At 32.7% G+C, this 18,092-nt stretch overlaps 1 protein-coding gene across 5 annotated transcripts in view; it reads left to right on the top strand.

The window, feature by feature from the left end:
* The first annotated feature begins 327 nt into the window (after positions 1–327).
* Positions 328–18,092, top strand: part of LOC106471280 (nuclear factor NF-kappa-B p100 subunit-like) — a 36,375-nt gene continuing 18,610 nt past the window's right edge. For 2 of the 5 annotated variants that reach the window (XM_022399890.1, XM_013931872.2), the window contains exons 1-6: positions 4,155–4,898; positions 7,790–8,087; positions 11,663–11,796; positions 15,814–15,968; positions 16,469–16,593; positions 17,921–18,076. In XM_022399890.1, the coding sequence (XP_022255598.1) occupies positions 4,797–4,898; positions 7,790–8,087; positions 11,663–11,796; positions 15,814–15,968; positions 16,469–16,593; positions 17,921–18,076 (970 nt within the window). In that variant the 5' untranslated portion in view covers positions 4,155–4,796. Of the gene's footprint in view, positions 402–3,726; positions 3,890–4,154; positions 4,899–7,789; positions 8,088–11,662; positions 11,797–15,813; positions 15,969–16,468; positions 16,594–17,920; positions 18,077–18,092 lie in introns of those variants that run through there. The other 3 variants (XM_022399889.1, XM_013931874.2, XM_013931873.2) reach the window with 3 other exon arrangements.

Genomic DNA, 18,092 nt, shown 5'->3' with positions numbered 1-18,092 from the left:
TGTTACTTGCAACCAAATGTTCAAAGCGTAATTCCATTAAAATTTAAAAGATTGTTTTAAGCATATAGTGATCATAGTTTCACCGTTGGACTCGGCTTACATTGGGATTTCCAAAACCTGGACCATGGCCTTGGCGTGTATGAGTTCGAAAGGTACGTCATCCGGTGACGTTGTGTATCCACGTGACCAGTCAACATGTAGAAACACATGGGAATTCCCCAATAAACTGTCATGGCGACGATCCTCTCCTTCTTTCTAACCTGTCTTCAGTAAAATAGTTTCCAAGTAAAATTTAAACGTTACAACCCTTACCGACCACATAATCGCAATCACTGCTATAGGGAAGAAGCCTATGTTTGAAGAAAAGAAGGAAAATCTTTCCAAAAGCTGCCAGAAAACTCGTAAGTCAATTACAAAGTGAAACATTTCACTTGAAGTTCCAAAACTATTCCGTGGTTTACGTACACAACGAGATAACAATGTTACAAAAAATTACTGGTTTCTCTAGCTGTCGGTAATTTATAGCGTGACCTTACAATACTGGCAATGACAAACGTTTGGGTGCATTTAAAAATAAAGAAATCGCATAAAGAAACTTTCGTTACAATTATTAGTGGAAAAATTACTTCTTGTAAGATATTTAGACTCTTGTCTGATAATATTTTTCAATACTTTCGATTTTGAATGAGCCTAATAAGTGATTTTATGTATTGCGTATTTTCGGTAACCTGATATTCACACATTCCAATATTAGATGCTATTTTATAGTTCTTATTTTTCAAATTTATTTTATCCAAATACGGTTCAATTGTACATGATACATTACATCACGAAATGTAAAATACTTCACTGTTTTGAAATTATGATAAAGATTCAACTCCTCGATCTTTATCGTTAGTAAAATACAACTTTCTTTTTCAGAAGTCTGACTCCTGACAACAGCAGGTTGTGAATAAAACGTTTGAACTGTCTCAAGAACCGTTAAATATTTGAATAAACTCACGATCCAATGAGACACTCCTTTATTTCACTAGAAATTTAAAAATTGTTTGTTATTCATAGTCAGTCAAGATGGGTCGTTTTTTTACTGGCTCTGTACAAAATGTTATTTTCTTCTATGATAACTTAATACGGCTTGTCATTGCAAAACCACATTTTACCAGTTAGACTGTTTGTTTATTGCAAAGCACAAAGTTACACGATGGGCTCTGCTCACCGCGGGTATCGTTTGTTTGGAATTAAGCACAAAGCTACACAATGGGCTATCTGTGCTCTGCCCACCACGGGTATCGAAACCCGGTTTCTAGCGTTGTAAGTCCGCAGACATACCGCTATGTCACTGGGGGGCCCCGCGGGTATCGAAATCCTATTTTATTGTTACAAGCCCACTGATTTACCTCTTCTAAAAATGGACAATATAATATGAATTTCTGTAATATTTAAGCATAAAAATTAATTTTTGACCAGGTATCTAAAACATATGGAGAAAAGGAATTTTGTAAAAAAAAAAAAAAGAATACTAATGTGATGTGATTGGATACGTTGTAAAAATTTCGTTAAGGAAAGTGATGCAATGGGGCTTCCAGGAAAGGGAGTATCTCGTCGTATATGTGTCTGTCTTCACGTGTGACTCTTACAAGTGTATGAGTAATTAATAAAATACGATGATCATAGACGGAAAGAGTTGTTAAGCCAACTGTATAAGGAGCATACATACATACACGTTGATGTAAATATATACTTACCCGGCTATACTTTAATTAAGGAAACACACAATCCCATGTCCTGTTGTACGTAATGTTGGAAATAGAAAACAACAAATTCCATTGCATGAAATTTAATATGGTAAATAGTGTGGGCGAGCGTTAGCTGATGTGCAAAATTATCTAAATCAGTTCCTGAAGTGGTTACCCTGTTGTTGTTTTAAATTCATACATGTGTGTCTTACTCTATCTCTATACACAACTCACTTATGACGATTAACTAAAACAAAATACTCGAGTCACAAAATAAGTATAGTCACGACTTTCTTCCAAATTTTAAATCTGTATATAACACACAAAAGATTCTTGGATTTGCGTTACAGTCAATGTAGCTTCCAAAAATCACTTCCTTGTTTAAAACATATCGCTTCTTCTGTGTTGAAATTCATTTGAATGGGTTTCTCGCGGCTCGCTATTGATAAGCGTTAAAAGTTTTTACCACATATTCACATGCACATATATATGTCTGACGCATATAATTTTGGATATCTGCTAGGATGATAATTTGGACAAAGAAGAACAAAGGTCAACAATTATTTGGATGTAACACAGAACCTTATATTATTACAAAGTATCTCAGAACTGGAGTGCTTTCAGTTTTTTTCAGCAGGATATCCTAATGAGGAAAATACATGTGGAAGCATTTAAACCAACAGTATAGTGCAGATGAACAATAAATGGATTTTTCATTGTTGAACAATGTTATAAGTAAATAAATAGACACATACATATATATATATACACACACACACACACTCATATATATAGGTTATATTTTGTACCAATAGTGGTTCTTTAAAATTCTGATAAGGCTATGTGTAGTGTACATTTAACGAAAAGTCAGAGCATTAAACTAAAATATAAAATGCATTTCTGAAAACTCGAATGTATACAAAAAGCAAAAACTAAGCTTATATTAACATCGAGCAAATACTTTAAACGTTGATTTAGTCTGGTGATAGTACTAGAACGTTCCGGGAGTAATCATGGTACTATAAACGTTGATTTAGTCTGGTGATAATACTAGAACGTCCCCGAAATAACCATGACACTATAAATGTTGATTCAGTCTGGTGATAATACTAGAATGTCCCGGGAATAACCATGGCACTATAAATGTTGATTTAGTCTGATGATAATACTAGAATGTCCCGGGAATAACCATGGCACTATAAATGTTGATTTAGTCTGGTGGCAGTACTAAAATGTCCCTGGGAATAATCATGATACTGTAAACGTTGACTTAGTCTGGTGATAATACTAGAACGTCCTGGGAATAACCATGACTCTATAAATGTTGATTTAGTCTGGTGGCAGTACTAAAATGTCCCTGGGAATAATCATGATACTATAAACGTTGACTTAGTCTGGTGATAATACTAGAACGTCTTGGTAATAACCATGACACTATAAATGTTGATTTAGTCTGGTGGTAGTGATAGAACGCCCCCGGGAATAACCACTAATTAAAAAAAAATAACAATACAACTTCTTCCTCATAAAAGTTCTAACCCTTGCTTACAAAGAGAGCTAGTAAAAGCAATAATTTTATTATTTCAGCTTATTTACGAGCAATATCGACATTATTTGTTTATCAATATATCAAAGAATACCCGAGTTTCTCCCAATAAACCGTTTACGTATGAGTCACTAGCTTGTATTATTGTGTATGTAATTACATTGGCATACATTTGATAAATTCTAAGCTACACAGTTTTCAACGAGTCGTATATACAACATTGCGGATTAAGTTAACGTCAACTACAGTTAATCACTAAAGATTAAGATTTATTTAGAAGTCTATACCGAGTTAATCATTGTCCTGCTTCCTTTCTCTTTTCACGGTCAACTTTTCGAACTCACAGATGGTGAAGGTCTTTTGCACAAAAAGGTTGCGTGGAGGTAAAAACCCACGAGATACCTACGTCATGACCTGATTACTCGGCACTTGGTGGCAGTCTCTGTACATTAGATAGGATTGTGTCAAAGAAAGGGTTTGTAATCAGTAGGTAATAATAGTTTTCTCCTTCAGTATATTTTACCCAAGTTCCTGTTTGAAAGCGTTATTTATCACCAAAACCAATATGATTAGCGTGCTTTCTGAGTATCCAAGGTTTGTCTTACAGGTAAGTTGTGCTTGCTTAAAATGAATATCAAAGAAATTATAAGACCCAGTTTTTCAGTCAGTGTTTTATTTCATGAGGTACCGAACAACAGTTTGAGGCTGGAAAGTGCTTTATAAATTATACGCACGTCGTTCTTGTTGTTACTCCCTTTTTTTTTCTTCCTCCTCCGGAATCACGAGAACTAACATTCCACGAGCGGGGTTGAAGAGGAACAAAGTGTTCTTGAGCACCCCAGTTAGGGAGAGAAGTCTCTTATCTTCTCTCTCTTTTAAATGGAACCCCTGCCACGTAAGTAAGTTAGTCGTGTTGTAGTGTCGTTCATATCTAAGTACCTACGTTCGTATTTGACGGAACGTATGACATAAGTACATCCTACCGGATAATACTGTATCGCTGAAAAGAAGAAAACCCACTGTATTTGTGAACTGAACTTGACGTGAACGATTTCTTCCCTTCACGCCTGCTGATTTATGAGTGCTATGTCTTACTCATTTATAACTCTGTTATCATAATACCCGTTGTTTGTAGAGCATTATCATTATTGATGTGTTTTTGTATGATAAAACGTAGTATTCCAGTTGTGTCACCGTAGCGTGAGGGTAAATTAGATCGTGAAAATACCTATGACCAGTGTTGGCGTGAAATCATACAACTAAAAGCTGAGTCCTCCTTGCTATCTCTCTCTATATAAAACATTTTGTATGACGATATTTTAACTTTTCAGACTTTGTTTGTGAACAACGAGGTATTATTTATCGTTTACCATTTGATCTAGAGTATAATTATAGTTTGTGTTATTTATAGAAAACCGTGGAAGTTCCTTGTTGAATATAAGAGCGATTTTAAATGAAACGATTAAGTTTCAGTTTTTTAACGTAGGTAGCAACTCAGCGCCAATTAATTAACAATGGCAACCTACGCACAATGTTTTTTTGCTGCTACAAGACCACAGAATGAGGAGACTAATTCATTTTATATCAATCACCTTGAGTATTGTGAGCCATTTACGGTGAGTTTAGAATAAAGAACATTGTTAATGTTGTGTCAAATTATCTTGTTAAGTCAAGCTGATATTTGGAATATATGGTGTCATATTTACAAAACTTTGTAAGATCACTGACTTTGGTGAGTTACATTCAGATTGTTAATGTGAAGTGAGATTAAAACAATCCCACTATAATATCAAACTTTCGTGTTTTTTTTAAGTTAGGCTAACACTGTTAATATTGTACTAAAATTACAAAATTATGTGAAGCCTTCGATGTCGGGTCAAAATTGATGATATGGCATCGGATTTAGGAAATTTTGTTAGACCTTCGATCTAATCAAGCCAGATCAAATTGTTGCTATGGGCTCAGATTTAGACATTTTTTGTTAGACATTCGATCTAATTAAGCCAGATCAAATTGTTGCTATGGGCTCAGATTTAGACATTTTTGTTAGATCTTCGATCTAAGTAATTCAGATCAAAATTGTTGATATGGTGTCAAACGTAGAAAATTTTGGCTAATTCATTGACCGTGTAAGATGGTTTTGATATTATTCAGTTTTAGCAAACTTACCATTAGTTAAGACAAGTCTAACCGAAACATTGTGGTTATACTGCTATGCAGTTTACAGTTTTAGTTTACAGTTCGTGTTGAGTTAGAATAAGATTTGTTAATATATTGTTAGAATTAGACAATTTAATTAAGCTCATTTACCATGAATTTTAGCCGAAATTGTGAAATGCTGTCTGATATAGACCACTGGTAAATCTGAATCTGGATAGCAGTAATATTATTGTTCTGGGGTTAGACTCCTGATTAATATGAATCAGTAGAACCTTGTTACTAGAACGACACAACTTACAAAGTTTGGCCAGACGACCGATCATGCAAATATATATATATATATAAATTGTTTATTTGTTTATTCATGAATATTCTGAAGTTAGGTAAAAAAAAAATAACTTTAATTTTACCCAGTTTCTAAGATGCACTAACGAGGTATACAACGTTTAATATTTTGTTTTTTCAGGATCATCATTACCGGCATTATTTTCATTGTTATATTATACGAAAAACGTAAAGAAATAATCTCAAATAAGTTAAAGTTTCAATTTGATTATTTTTATTTGATCAGAACTGAAATTTTAGAAGTATGTAATAATTGTTGTAGAAATACGTTGATTACGATTTCTTCAAAATTCAATATTTTAATGTTATGTATATAGTGCCCGTCACCAGTTGCAAGAACATAACTACGTATTATTTGATGGCAATTATATGTATATATATATATACCAATTGCTGGATTTTCTGATGTGGAAAATACGTCTGGTCCTGTCATTAAATCCGGTATTAATCTCAAACGGTTCATGTCACCTATGTAAACGTGTAATATCTACACAAACTGAGGTTTTAGCCAGTACATATTGACTGAATTATACACGTAATTAAGATCAATATTTATACTCCAACAAAGAGCAAACAGTATTAGGTTTTGTATCCATGTTAAGCATGCTTCAAAACTGAATTATGTTAAAAGAGGGGGGAAAAACGTAACGTTACGCGCTTTCCAATCGTTGTACTTATACACATCCTCTCTTGTATATGTGAGTGAAACATACCGAGAATATCCTGTCTGAAGTTGAAATATCCAAAGTAACAGCTGATAATGTTTCAATTGTTGAGATAAAGTAATTTGAATAAATAGTTCAAGAATTAAGACTTCTGTGTTCTTCTAAATAGGTCTGTCGTTTTATCTATAATTTTGTCTTCTTTTTTATGAGCTAAGGTAAGAGAGAGAGACAGAGAGATTACTGGATTAATTCACATGGAAAATTGTATATTATTTGTTATTCAAAAATCACTGGCATGTAACTTTAAGAACCAAGGCTGAGTTAAGCCTGCTTTAAGAGAAAGGTATTTTGGTATAATATCATTAACCTTAAGTGTATATATATTAAATATGTTCATCATGTTTCAACGTAATGTAAATCAAAGAAGATTGCACTGAGTTTCAATACTTATGTTTAAATAAACCATGTAAACATTTTATAGTCAGACACCTTTTTAGTTTTCAAAACGAGTTTTTTTCTTTTTTTCTAAAATATCCTTGTGAATGAGACATAGTATATGAATATCTTAGAAACAGTTTACATTCGTAGCTTTAAAGTGACTTGAACTTCATGGTACACTATGGCCAAACTGTTTGAGGAAGTAATATGTCAATATAGTTTGGAAATAAGCAGATAATTGAAAAAACTGACGAAACTCTTTTATATGAACTATTTATATCAATTCCAGTGTAGTGGTTTTAATTCATTCAGTAGGTATCAGGTAATGTAAAATTTCGGTCTTCACAGTCACTACGTATGCAGTGTATTGTATATTGTTGTACAAACCACTGGGGTATTCTTTATAGTCTATCAGCTGGCTTTTCCATCATCATTATTACTATTATTTACAATGTGTAAGTTTCAGTCGTCTTTTACTGACTTACCACAAAGTAGAAAAGAAAGCGAGCGAAATACCAGTAAATTAGATTTACTCATTGACATGCTTCAGTAGTGGATTTGATTCCTTTTACAAAGAATATGTAATGTAGAGTTATGTAAACGATAACATGCCTCGAGTTTATTTCGACAATTGAATCAAACGTAAAATACGAAAATTGGATCTTTTAAAGCCTTCTTTTTAACGTTGTTAATCTCTGAGATTGGAGGTTTTTTTAAAGTTACATGATATTGTGTATAACAAAAAAAAAGTGGTATTTGACTGTTTAAATCATCTCAGCTTTGATGATTTTTGTCTTTCCTTTATTTCTATCTCATTATGCCTGTTTGAAATTCCTTCGAGTGAACTGCATTACACGCGATAATGTATAGCCAGGTTTTGACATGCTTTTCTTCTACAGGGTAGATATATGCCTTCAGTAATGGGGGAGCCAACCAGTCTGCTACTACCAGAGCAAGAAACAGGGGAACTATCCGCAATAGTCTCCGATTGTATACCTATGAGCAACACCGGATCTTCTTTCCAACATTCGTTTCCAATTACTACAAACTGTAGTCCGTCTTCTCCCTTACAGACCACGACACCAATGGCACAACCTGTTGGAGTTAACTCTAGCCCACCATTACACCAAATACAGAATGGGATGAGTCCGTCCCTAAGTCCTGAGCATATACATACACTTCAACCTGCATGTTTAGGTGAGATCTAAGTTTGATTTCCTTTTTTTTTTGACAAATCTGGGTATTCACCAAACTCAATTTCTCTCTGTGTTTAGTGAACATTCCATCATTGCATCCAGACTTGTGGGTTGTGAATAATTAAAAACACCTTCTTAACTAAGGTGTGATTACACAACTTATCTATTCATCCATCTGTTCATGATATTCTATACTTGTTAGCGATAAACACAGACACCAATGAATTGTTTGGTATGCACAAAATTAAATTTCTAAGAATTTGTTTGTTTGTTTGTAATTAAGCACAAAGCTACACAATGAGCTATTTGTGCTCTGCCCATCACGGGTATCGAAATCCGGTTTCTAGCGTTATAAGTCCGCAGATATACCGCTATGCTGCTGGGGGGGGGGGCAAATTTCTAATGAACATCGTGTCCTGTTTTTTTCCGTTGTTGTTGTTGTTTTTTTGGTATAAATATACACATAGTCCTATGTTAGTATTAGATTTTTTTTCGTAGTATTCTTCAGCGACAAAATAGTTTTTGAGAAAATACCAATTGCTTACATTTATAAAAAGAAATCGAGCCTTTACGACAATTTCTTTTGAAAACATACGTTTCTGTTATGCATAATTGCTTGAATAAATAAAGAAAATCACTTATGATAAAAATTGCTTTTATGATTTATTACAGTTATGCTTTAGTAATCTACATCTAGACCATTAGTTGATAAAAGTCTGTGTCTCTGTGAGTCCGCTTATAAATGACGAACCGCTGGATCGATTATCACCAAACTTGACATCCCTTAGGCCCTCCATTTGTCAACCCCGAGGTCTCTGTGTCTTCCCCGTGTGTTGAACAGTTAAGCCAGCTAGTACCCAACTAAAAAGAGTATGATCCCCAATAGGTCAGTGGTAAGTTTCAGGACTTACAAAGCTAATATCCGAGATTCGATTCCACCTGGTGAACAGAGTGCAAATACCCTATTGTGTAGCTTCGCGCTAAATAGTACAAATTTAGTAGAAATACATGAATACGTAGTAAGGAAAGCATTAGTAGTAGTATTCTATAGCTCCCAAAATTGTACTATAAACTATGTTGTTATTAGAGCAGAATTTCAAGTTTTATAATAAATGTAATTTATTTTTAAGTTTAAATTCTGAGTTTCAGGAAGGTTAGTCAGTACCCTGAGCCTGTTATTCCGTTTTTGTCACGTATATGTGCATTTCACGTTCTCACGTAGGTAGCTTATAATTTTGTTTCAGTTATGGGTATAAGAATGATAAGAACCTTTGATTTTTATGTATTCAAACATTAAACAAAACGTTAAAGCAAAAGAAACGAACTGTAAAAAATAAATACTTCAGATTATACGACAGCGGGAAGACCTTGTGATGAGTATGTTTGGAGCAACTGCTGTACTTCTACCTAGAACGTCTTAAGACGTGTTTTAGTGTTACCAGACGTTCTAACAAAATGATCTTGTGGAATAAGAATTTTTATATATAATTTATCTGATTGCCATGGCAGTTATAGTAAACTTTGATATTTCAATAATTTGCCAGTTAAGATATCAGCCAAAAGAATTTTTTATCATAGGATAATTGCGATATCACTCAATACCCGCCCAGCGACAATTTTTTTTCGAACATATATACCAACTTTTTGAATTCTTGTTTAATTTCTGAATTTGTATTCTTGCCATTTTACTTTGTATCTTTTTAATATAACAGTTATATATTAAATTTATAATAAAAGCAACTTATAAGTTTGCCTACTATAATTATCGTAGAACCTGTTGACTTTCAGATATTTTACAAATTTCACGTATGGTATCACAGTGATCAATACTTTGTATTTTAAGTTTTAAACAAGTCTAACACGTAGTAGTTGTTAATCTACCATTAGAAAGAAGTCGTATATTCTCCCTTCTTATGTCATGTTTATAAATAGCGAAAATAACTATAAATTATTAATTTAAAACTTCTTTAAATTTGCTTTTTAATTCATAAACTTTCTTCTTTTAGGACAACGACATCAAATCACTTTTCTTCGCTAAAACTTGCGATATATTCAAACGTATGTAAGTGATTTCTATGATGATTCACAAGTGACATTATAATTAAGGACAAATGATTCTCATATCCAAATGAGTTGGTTTGTCAGTTTGGCATTCATATTTGACAAATTGTAAGACTTATATGCACTCGCATCCAATATAAATCTAAAGACAATTACCACTTTACAATAATGATAAAACATGTATCAGTATTCCCATAACTTGAATACGCATTTTACGTTTACATCTTTTGCTATTTTTTTTAATGTTATCAGAAACATCCTCTGTTAAATTAGTATTTTCAGCTAAATGGCCAGGTCAGAGACGTATAAGTTTCAGGAATAGTTTTTCTTAATTTTTAACTACTGACCAGAAGGAAGGCGGGCAGTCAGCAGCACCCATCGCTACAGGGATCGTGCACCGAATAAGGAATATCAGTGTCAGATTGTACAAGTCATGAAAGCTCTATGTGCCACAGTTATATTACAACTAAAGTTGCCAGCTCGTTCCTCAATATGGAATGCTGATTCCAACAGTATTGACATAAAAAAACACAACTAAAACATTGCAGTAACGGTTAACTTTCAAGCATGCTGATGCAATTAGCATTGCTATTCACAAAAATATTATAAGTAAACAAACTTATGAACGTAACGATTTTTCACTGCTTTCGAGATTTCGGACAGGGTGTAAGATACATAAAGGGAGCATAGCGAAGATATAATATTAATTTAAGTTGAATATAAACAATATAATAAACACTCATTAGATGTCTCACATGCGTTGTTAACGTTGTAATATTACAATGTTATTAATGTTACACTGATTTAGGGAACGTATAAATCAAGTTAGTCAATGAAGGAAGTTTTATTGTGTTACTTCTAGTTTCAGAGAAGTTCGCTACTGTCCATTCTGTACTTTACCGTATATTTAATATGTAATTGCTTATTATTCACAACTTCAGTCTCGTAGTTGTATCCTTCTTGATTATGTTGCAGACTGTTGCGAAAGGCACAGTCTCGGCTTTTGGCACCAACCTTTGTGTTCAGATTCTCACCTGTTACAAGAAACTGCACTTTTCTTAGCACAGCTTGGATAGACTTGTTGCAGTTCTGTTTCTAGATGGTTCTGGTTTCCTAAACTGATCCACATTTCTTTGTTTTCCATGTTAATAATTACAAATTACATCCCCATCTCGAATTTTCTAAATTTCCTATATGAACATATCTTTATGGTCTGAGTGTATGAATATTTTGCGTCGGAAAGGGCTGTAACACATACGTCCCAAAGGCAATCAGTTTTCGGGGATATCGTATTATCTACGCAATACCAAACAATGACAAAATGTAGAGGATTAATCTTTTAACACACACTAGTTAGGAATTGGTAATAATAATAATAACTCTATGACGAATACTATGATTATGTGCATGGCCAGTATTAGAAACGGTAAATACCACTTTTTTTCTTTTTTTTAATGAGCTAGTCTTCATAATATATCTGTTTAGTTTAACTTACAGTTGTTTTCACTTCACTAGATCATCCGTATCTCCGAATTCTGGAACAGCCAACTAACAGAATACGGTATCGTTATAAAAGTGAAAAAGGGTCGCATGGAGGCCTAACTGGAAAGTTCAGTAGTTCGTCTAAAAAGACTTACCCTACAGTTAAGGTAAGTACAATGAGTATGTCAATTTAGACGCAGTATTCTTACTAACATCATAGTCCTCATGATCGTGGGACAGCGGTAAGTTTTCGGATTTACAACGCCGAAATCAGAGATTCGATTCCCCTCGGTGGACATCGCAGATAGCCCGATGTGGCTTTGCTATACTAAAACGCACGCACGCGCACTAACGTGATAATTAAAATGATAGTCTTAAAAAGATAGACTTTTGGTAAATAAATGCGACAAAGGTGGATAAAAATTGTTTTCAAAGAAAAAAAATGCTGTTTTCCAAAAGGTATCAGTTAAATATTTAAAAAATATAGCAGATTCTTTTTTAAGTCGCGGCATAACGGCTCATAGAATGACTCGTTTTTTTGTTGTTGTTTTTTTTTCAAGTACAAACTTTTAGCTCATAGCTCCGTCCTCTCTTGGCCGATTTGAGATCTAATTACAGTTTTGGACTCAGGAGGTCAAACCCTTTCGATTGGTATATTTGACCACACCCAAGTTCTCATAGATTAATTTACTCTAATCCTGCCTGAAATAATTTCAATTTGAGTAGGCTGGTAGAAATTCTGATGAGTAATAAAATCGATAATCGGGTATACTTGCGTCCCACGCTTGGTATTACTAGCTCACACAAATATAGTTAATAAAAAGGAAAAAAGGTCTCATAGATTAATTTACTCTGATCCTGCTTAAAGGAATTTTAAGTGCCACGGCTGTTGAGGATTTCCTCTTGTTTCAGCTTTGCTTAGAAGACGAAACAGAGGTCAAAGACATCTCTTCTAGTTTCTTTAACCTATAATTGAAATAAAGGTATACATAATATCCGTTACTATTATTATGCCCTCACCGCTTCATGAAGCAGAGCTTGGCGTATTGGTTTGCCCTATCCGTCCATCCCGATCTTGTGGACAGGATATGTAAAGATTCAATGGATGTATTTTGACCAAACTTATCACACAGATACTACATACGAAATTCTTGATAGACATAGTTTGAAGGTCATGGGTAATAGGTAAATGGTACGTTGGAAAAATCTACCCCAATCTTATCGACATCATGTTTCAATACAAAATAAATGGATATTGATCAAATTTATACAACAGGTAATATGAACAGAGATCTAGACCTGGTTAATTTTGAAGGTCATGTGTCAAAGGTCAAAGTGAATCAGTTTGGAGGGGCTTGAACATACAGTAGAAGATTAGTGGGGCCAAAAGTGGTTCATAAACACAATTTGCATTTTTAACAACATTAGTTCATTCCAAATAATCAACTTCATATATATATATATCGATATATTTTATGCTGATCTTAATATATTTGGTCCATTATGCTTCATATGAAATTTTCTAAGTTAAATTCTAATCACCATTTTTTTTAAAGTACAGAAGTAAATAATCCTGTTCTTATGTTTGTTTTTCAAATGAAACTGGAGACACACTTATAAAAAAAATCTAGATTGAAAAACGCAAAGACTTTCATCTTACTTTAAATGTGCAAACCACGACTTCTATTTTGATTTTGATTTCATATTTGTTGTTTGTAATAATTGCTTTGAACCCACGTATCTTAACCGAAATAAACTTCTTTCACCAGTAAGGTATGCTGTAATTTGGTCTCTTTCAGAAAAGTCTTAACTTGTTTTATTTTAAACTTTTGAATGAGGTTGTAATGTTTGTTTATTCATAATTTGCAGCTTAAATGCATTTGTTATTTTTGATGAATTGCAACTCAAAAATGTTTCTTTGCTCATTCTTTTAATTTTCGCAGTACCAGTGCTTGAGAATTACGCTAGAAAAATATTTTGGATGCTATCAGTATTGCTGTTTCCTAACTTTATATGCATTTATTTGTTCCATTGCTTGTTATGCTTCATATAAGTTAAAACCCGTGAAGAATATTGAAAATAGGGCAGTCGAAATCAGAATGCATCATATTATTGTGATGATAGATAGAAAACCAGTTTTTTAACAGTTTTGTGGCCGATTTTTGAATATAATAGCAATTTAGTGATTATTTCGTTGTCAAAGAACATAAATTTAGATTAAACTTCCATAACTTAGCCTTAGCAGTTTTGTTATTAGTATATACTGAAAAATAAGTTAGTGAGGATGTTGGCATTTCATTATAATTTATATCTTTATAAACATCACATAATAATATTCCAAAAGCCAACCACCCTGTCTGAAATGTAATACTGTCTAAACTGCAAACGTCTCCTACACTACCAAAATTAGAATTTATGACCCATTGTCCTATTGTTTTCACTGCTAAACACAAAAAGTTTGATGGATCCATATTATCAATACCCTTAATAATCTTAAACACCTCAATCAAATCCTCTCCTCTGACCCTTCTCTTCTCCAGAGAAAACAAGTTTAGAGATTTTAGTCTCTCCCCATAGGGCAATTCCACCATCCCATGTATCATTCTAGTGACTCTTCTCTGAGGAAGGGAGCCCAAAACTGTGCACAGTACTCTAAATGAGGTTTTACAAGAGATCTATATAGTGAAACAATAATATCCCTTGTCTTGTATTCGATATTTCTATAGATGCTATCCAAAATCCTATTAGCCCTATTGCTAGCTACAGTGCACTGTTTAGTTGACTTAAGTGATTTTTCAATCAGAACATCAAGATCTTTTTCTTCAATCACAGTATTTAATGTATTCCTATTTAAATTGTGAAAAATATACAGGCATCAGCTTACATTTTGGATAGTTAAACAACATTTGCTACTTATTAGCCCAATGCATCAAAGGATCTAAATCTCCCTGTAAGTCTGCAGCATCTTAGATACAGTTAGCCCCCCCAAAAATCTTAATTCATCTGCAAACCTCAATATTTTGTTAGTCATTCCAGAGTCAACATCATTAATATAAATCACAAATAGCAGAGGACCCAGCACACAGCTTGTAACTGTGATCCAGTCAGATTTAACTCTTTTTATTACTACTCTCTGCTTTCTACTCTTCAGCCAATTTTCTATCCAATTGAATAACATTTCCCCACACCCATAGATTTAATTTTTGTAACAAGTGTTTTGTGAGGCACCTTATCAAATGCTTTCTGAAAATCAGGGTAAACCAAATCCACAATATTTTCTTCATCAACTCTTGCAGTAAAATCCTCAAAGAATGTCAGAAGATTTGTTAAACAAGACTAGTGAAACCATGCTGGCTCTTTGACACTATATCAAACTGCTTTAAGTGACTCTGCAATGCATCTTTAATCACATTCTTCAAAACCTTTCCAACTACTGATGTAAGACTAACTGGCCTGTAATTGCCTGGACAATATTAAATTTCTAAATATTGGACTGACATTAGCCAACTTCCAATCTTCTAATACTCTCCCACTACTCAATGCTAGCTAGTGTATATAAATACATCCATATAATAATAGTCCTTTGTTTCTATGATATTTCCTAATGTACTGATAGAAATAGCTAACATCACATAATCATATAATGTTTATGAATAAAAACTTTCAATATCTAGCTAGTTATATAAGTTTTATGCTACTCTGAGGATAATTAGATAAGGTATATTATATTGTGCTGTCTTAACAGACATGTTACAAGGTAGATGGTGAGCAACTTATCAAAATCAACAAAGTTGGGTTTACATCGTTTGTGGTTCTTTATTAGGTAAACAGCAGAAACTTCACCATTACAAAAACCTTTCCCAAAATAATACTTAATACTTTCAAATCTTTTGGGGACTAGCTAGAGAAATTACCTGATGTATCAAAGATAATGACAGAGGAAAGAAACAATGTGAGCAGGGAAAACACAAAGTTCACATTTTAATGCAAAATTTAAAATAGCTCTGGTTATTATAATTTTTGTTACACTAAGGCAAAAGTTAGAAACAATATTATTTCTGCAGTAGATTTTTTTTTAACATATGGTTTTCTTGAATACAATATAACTTTGATGTTGAAAATATAAAAAGATTATTTCTGCTTTCTTATAACTGATAATTCACTGTTTTTTGTAATTATCATAGTTGGAGAATTATCAACCACAGAATAACCAAGTATTTATCAAAGCTGCTCTGTACAGTGTTGATGATCAGCAAAAACCTCATGTTCATAAATTGATGGGAAAACATTGTCAAGATGGTGTGTGTACAGTCATTGTGGGGGAAGATATGGTTGCAAGGTGTGTACCAAATGAAGCTATGTAGTATGTACTAGTTGTTGTTTTATATGTTAGTAGAAAAAAGTGTTTGAGTATAAAAAGAAACAATTTTTATTTTATAATTTGTTTGTTTTTCAAAACTATTGATAGTATTTGTGTTGTAACAAGGATTTAATTAGTTTCCCATTTTGATAAACTGTACAATTATTGAACAACTTAATTTTTTTAATAAAGAGATTTTAAAAATTTAGCTAATCACATTGTCACTTATAAAAATCTTTTTTTTATTTGTCATATTCGTTTTATTTAGACTTATACATTTAAGTGATAAAATAAGATGAATCAGATTGTTTTTAAGTAAAAGATCAGCTCATATTCAAAACTTTATCTTCTAGAGATTGAGAACTCTCAGATTATCAAACTTTTAGCATTTGTGAAATACAAACAAACAAACATGTATCAATAACATTTAAGTATTTCATACCTTTCTTTATAATTTTCTATTATCTCAATTGTTTTAGTTTTCAGAACTTGGGAATATTGTTTGTTGGGAAGAAAGAGGTTCCAGATATCTTGTACAAAAAAAGGTTAGAAGACCAACACCTCTTAAGTTGCTTAATGCAGAATGGTTCTTTACATATAACAGGTATTGTATTGTTTGAATACTATGACATACTGTAAAAAGTTAGATTTGATGATAATTTTTTATTTATTAAAAAAAAAGAGATTAAGTTATCATTATTTCTTCTGTCAGATGCAGGCCTCTGTTGGCAAACAATCATTACATATGCTATCATATCATTATAAACTTACTGCATTACACATACACACATACCTTCTATTAATAATAACTTATAAGCTTCCTACATATATTCTGTGCAATAATCTTGTCAAAGCTTAAACTACAATGTCTAATTTAACTCAACAATCACATACTTTGTACAAGGTGTTTGACTTGTGACAAAATGTTATGTTAATAATTATAAACATGTGACATCAATGTATGCTGATCTGTGGTATATAGATACTAAACTGCTAAGTTAAGAGAGAAGTTTTAATCTATCAGTTTCTGATTGGATTCACTGTTCAATATGTGAATGTCACTTGTTCAGTGTTTATAAATTACTTTTCTTCATGTGTTAACAAACAGTTCCTTTGATTATTCAATGTGTTTCTACTGAGCTAATCTAGACTATTGTTGATGACCTAGTCACACATGGTACAAAACAAGATCATCAGAAGTTTTTATGAAATTGAAAAAGTAGTATAGATGTTTTGAATATTTCTGAACTCACCTATTGGTCGATTGTAAAATGTATTTAAATGAGTATGCGTATTTACAAGATAAATTATTTTTACATTAGTTAGTTTAGTTAATGTTTTTCCTTCCATATTGTCAGTAGTCTTTAATTGCTTTTGTAATAATTCAATTTGGTAGCTTTTCCAATTTGCAGTAACCATTAAATTGTTGGGTGCAAGCCTGCAGAAAATGATTGAACAACTGAAAGATGTTTTGTCACCTCCTATTTTTAGTACCATAAATTTTCTTGTGTGATGATTATTGACCCAAGAAAATGTTTGAATTACAACAGGGAATCCATAGGCATTTCCCACATTGCTTCAAATGAATAATACTTTGCAAAACCTTTTGACCACTCTTTGAAAAGAACTTTAGCCAGAGTACCAGTTGTGTTAATTGGATTTTTTCTACTGAAGTTCTTTTTAAGGAATTACTTTTTATCTTAACTGTTCCATCTTACTCTTGTTCCTTTTATTGAATTTAAGAAGGCAAACAGTATCCCATGGTTTTCTTATAAAATAGGAAAAGTATGAACAAAATTAAAAATCAAAAGCTACAAAACTTTGATATAACTAATTATTTAATCTATGTAAGAGATATTTTTAACACTTTTTTTCGAAAATTGTTCTTCAGTTTTTGTTTTTTTAAAATATTTTTGTGATTTATTTAACAGAGGCTGACAAGAACCAACTGAAAAAAGAGGCAGAGCAAGAAGCAAAAAACATGGATTTAAACAGGGTTAAAATTCGTTTTGAGGCCTTTGCTCTTTCTCAGGGGCATTTATATCCAATCTGTGATGCTGTATTTTCAAACATCATAGCAAATCAAAGTAAGCTTTGGATTAT

This window comes from Limulus polyphemus, unplaced genomic scaffold, assembly GCF_000517525.1.
Source record: "Limulus polyphemus unplaced genomic scaffold, Limulus_polyphemus-2.1.2 Scaffold4514, whole genome shotgun sequence".
Classification (NCBI taxonomy): domain Eukaryota; kingdom Metazoa; phylum Arthropoda; class Merostomata; order Xiphosura; family Limulidae; genus Limulus; species Limulus polyphemus.
Note: the sequence above shows the minus strand (reverse complement) of the source record. Positions and strands in the feature narration are given on the sequence as shown.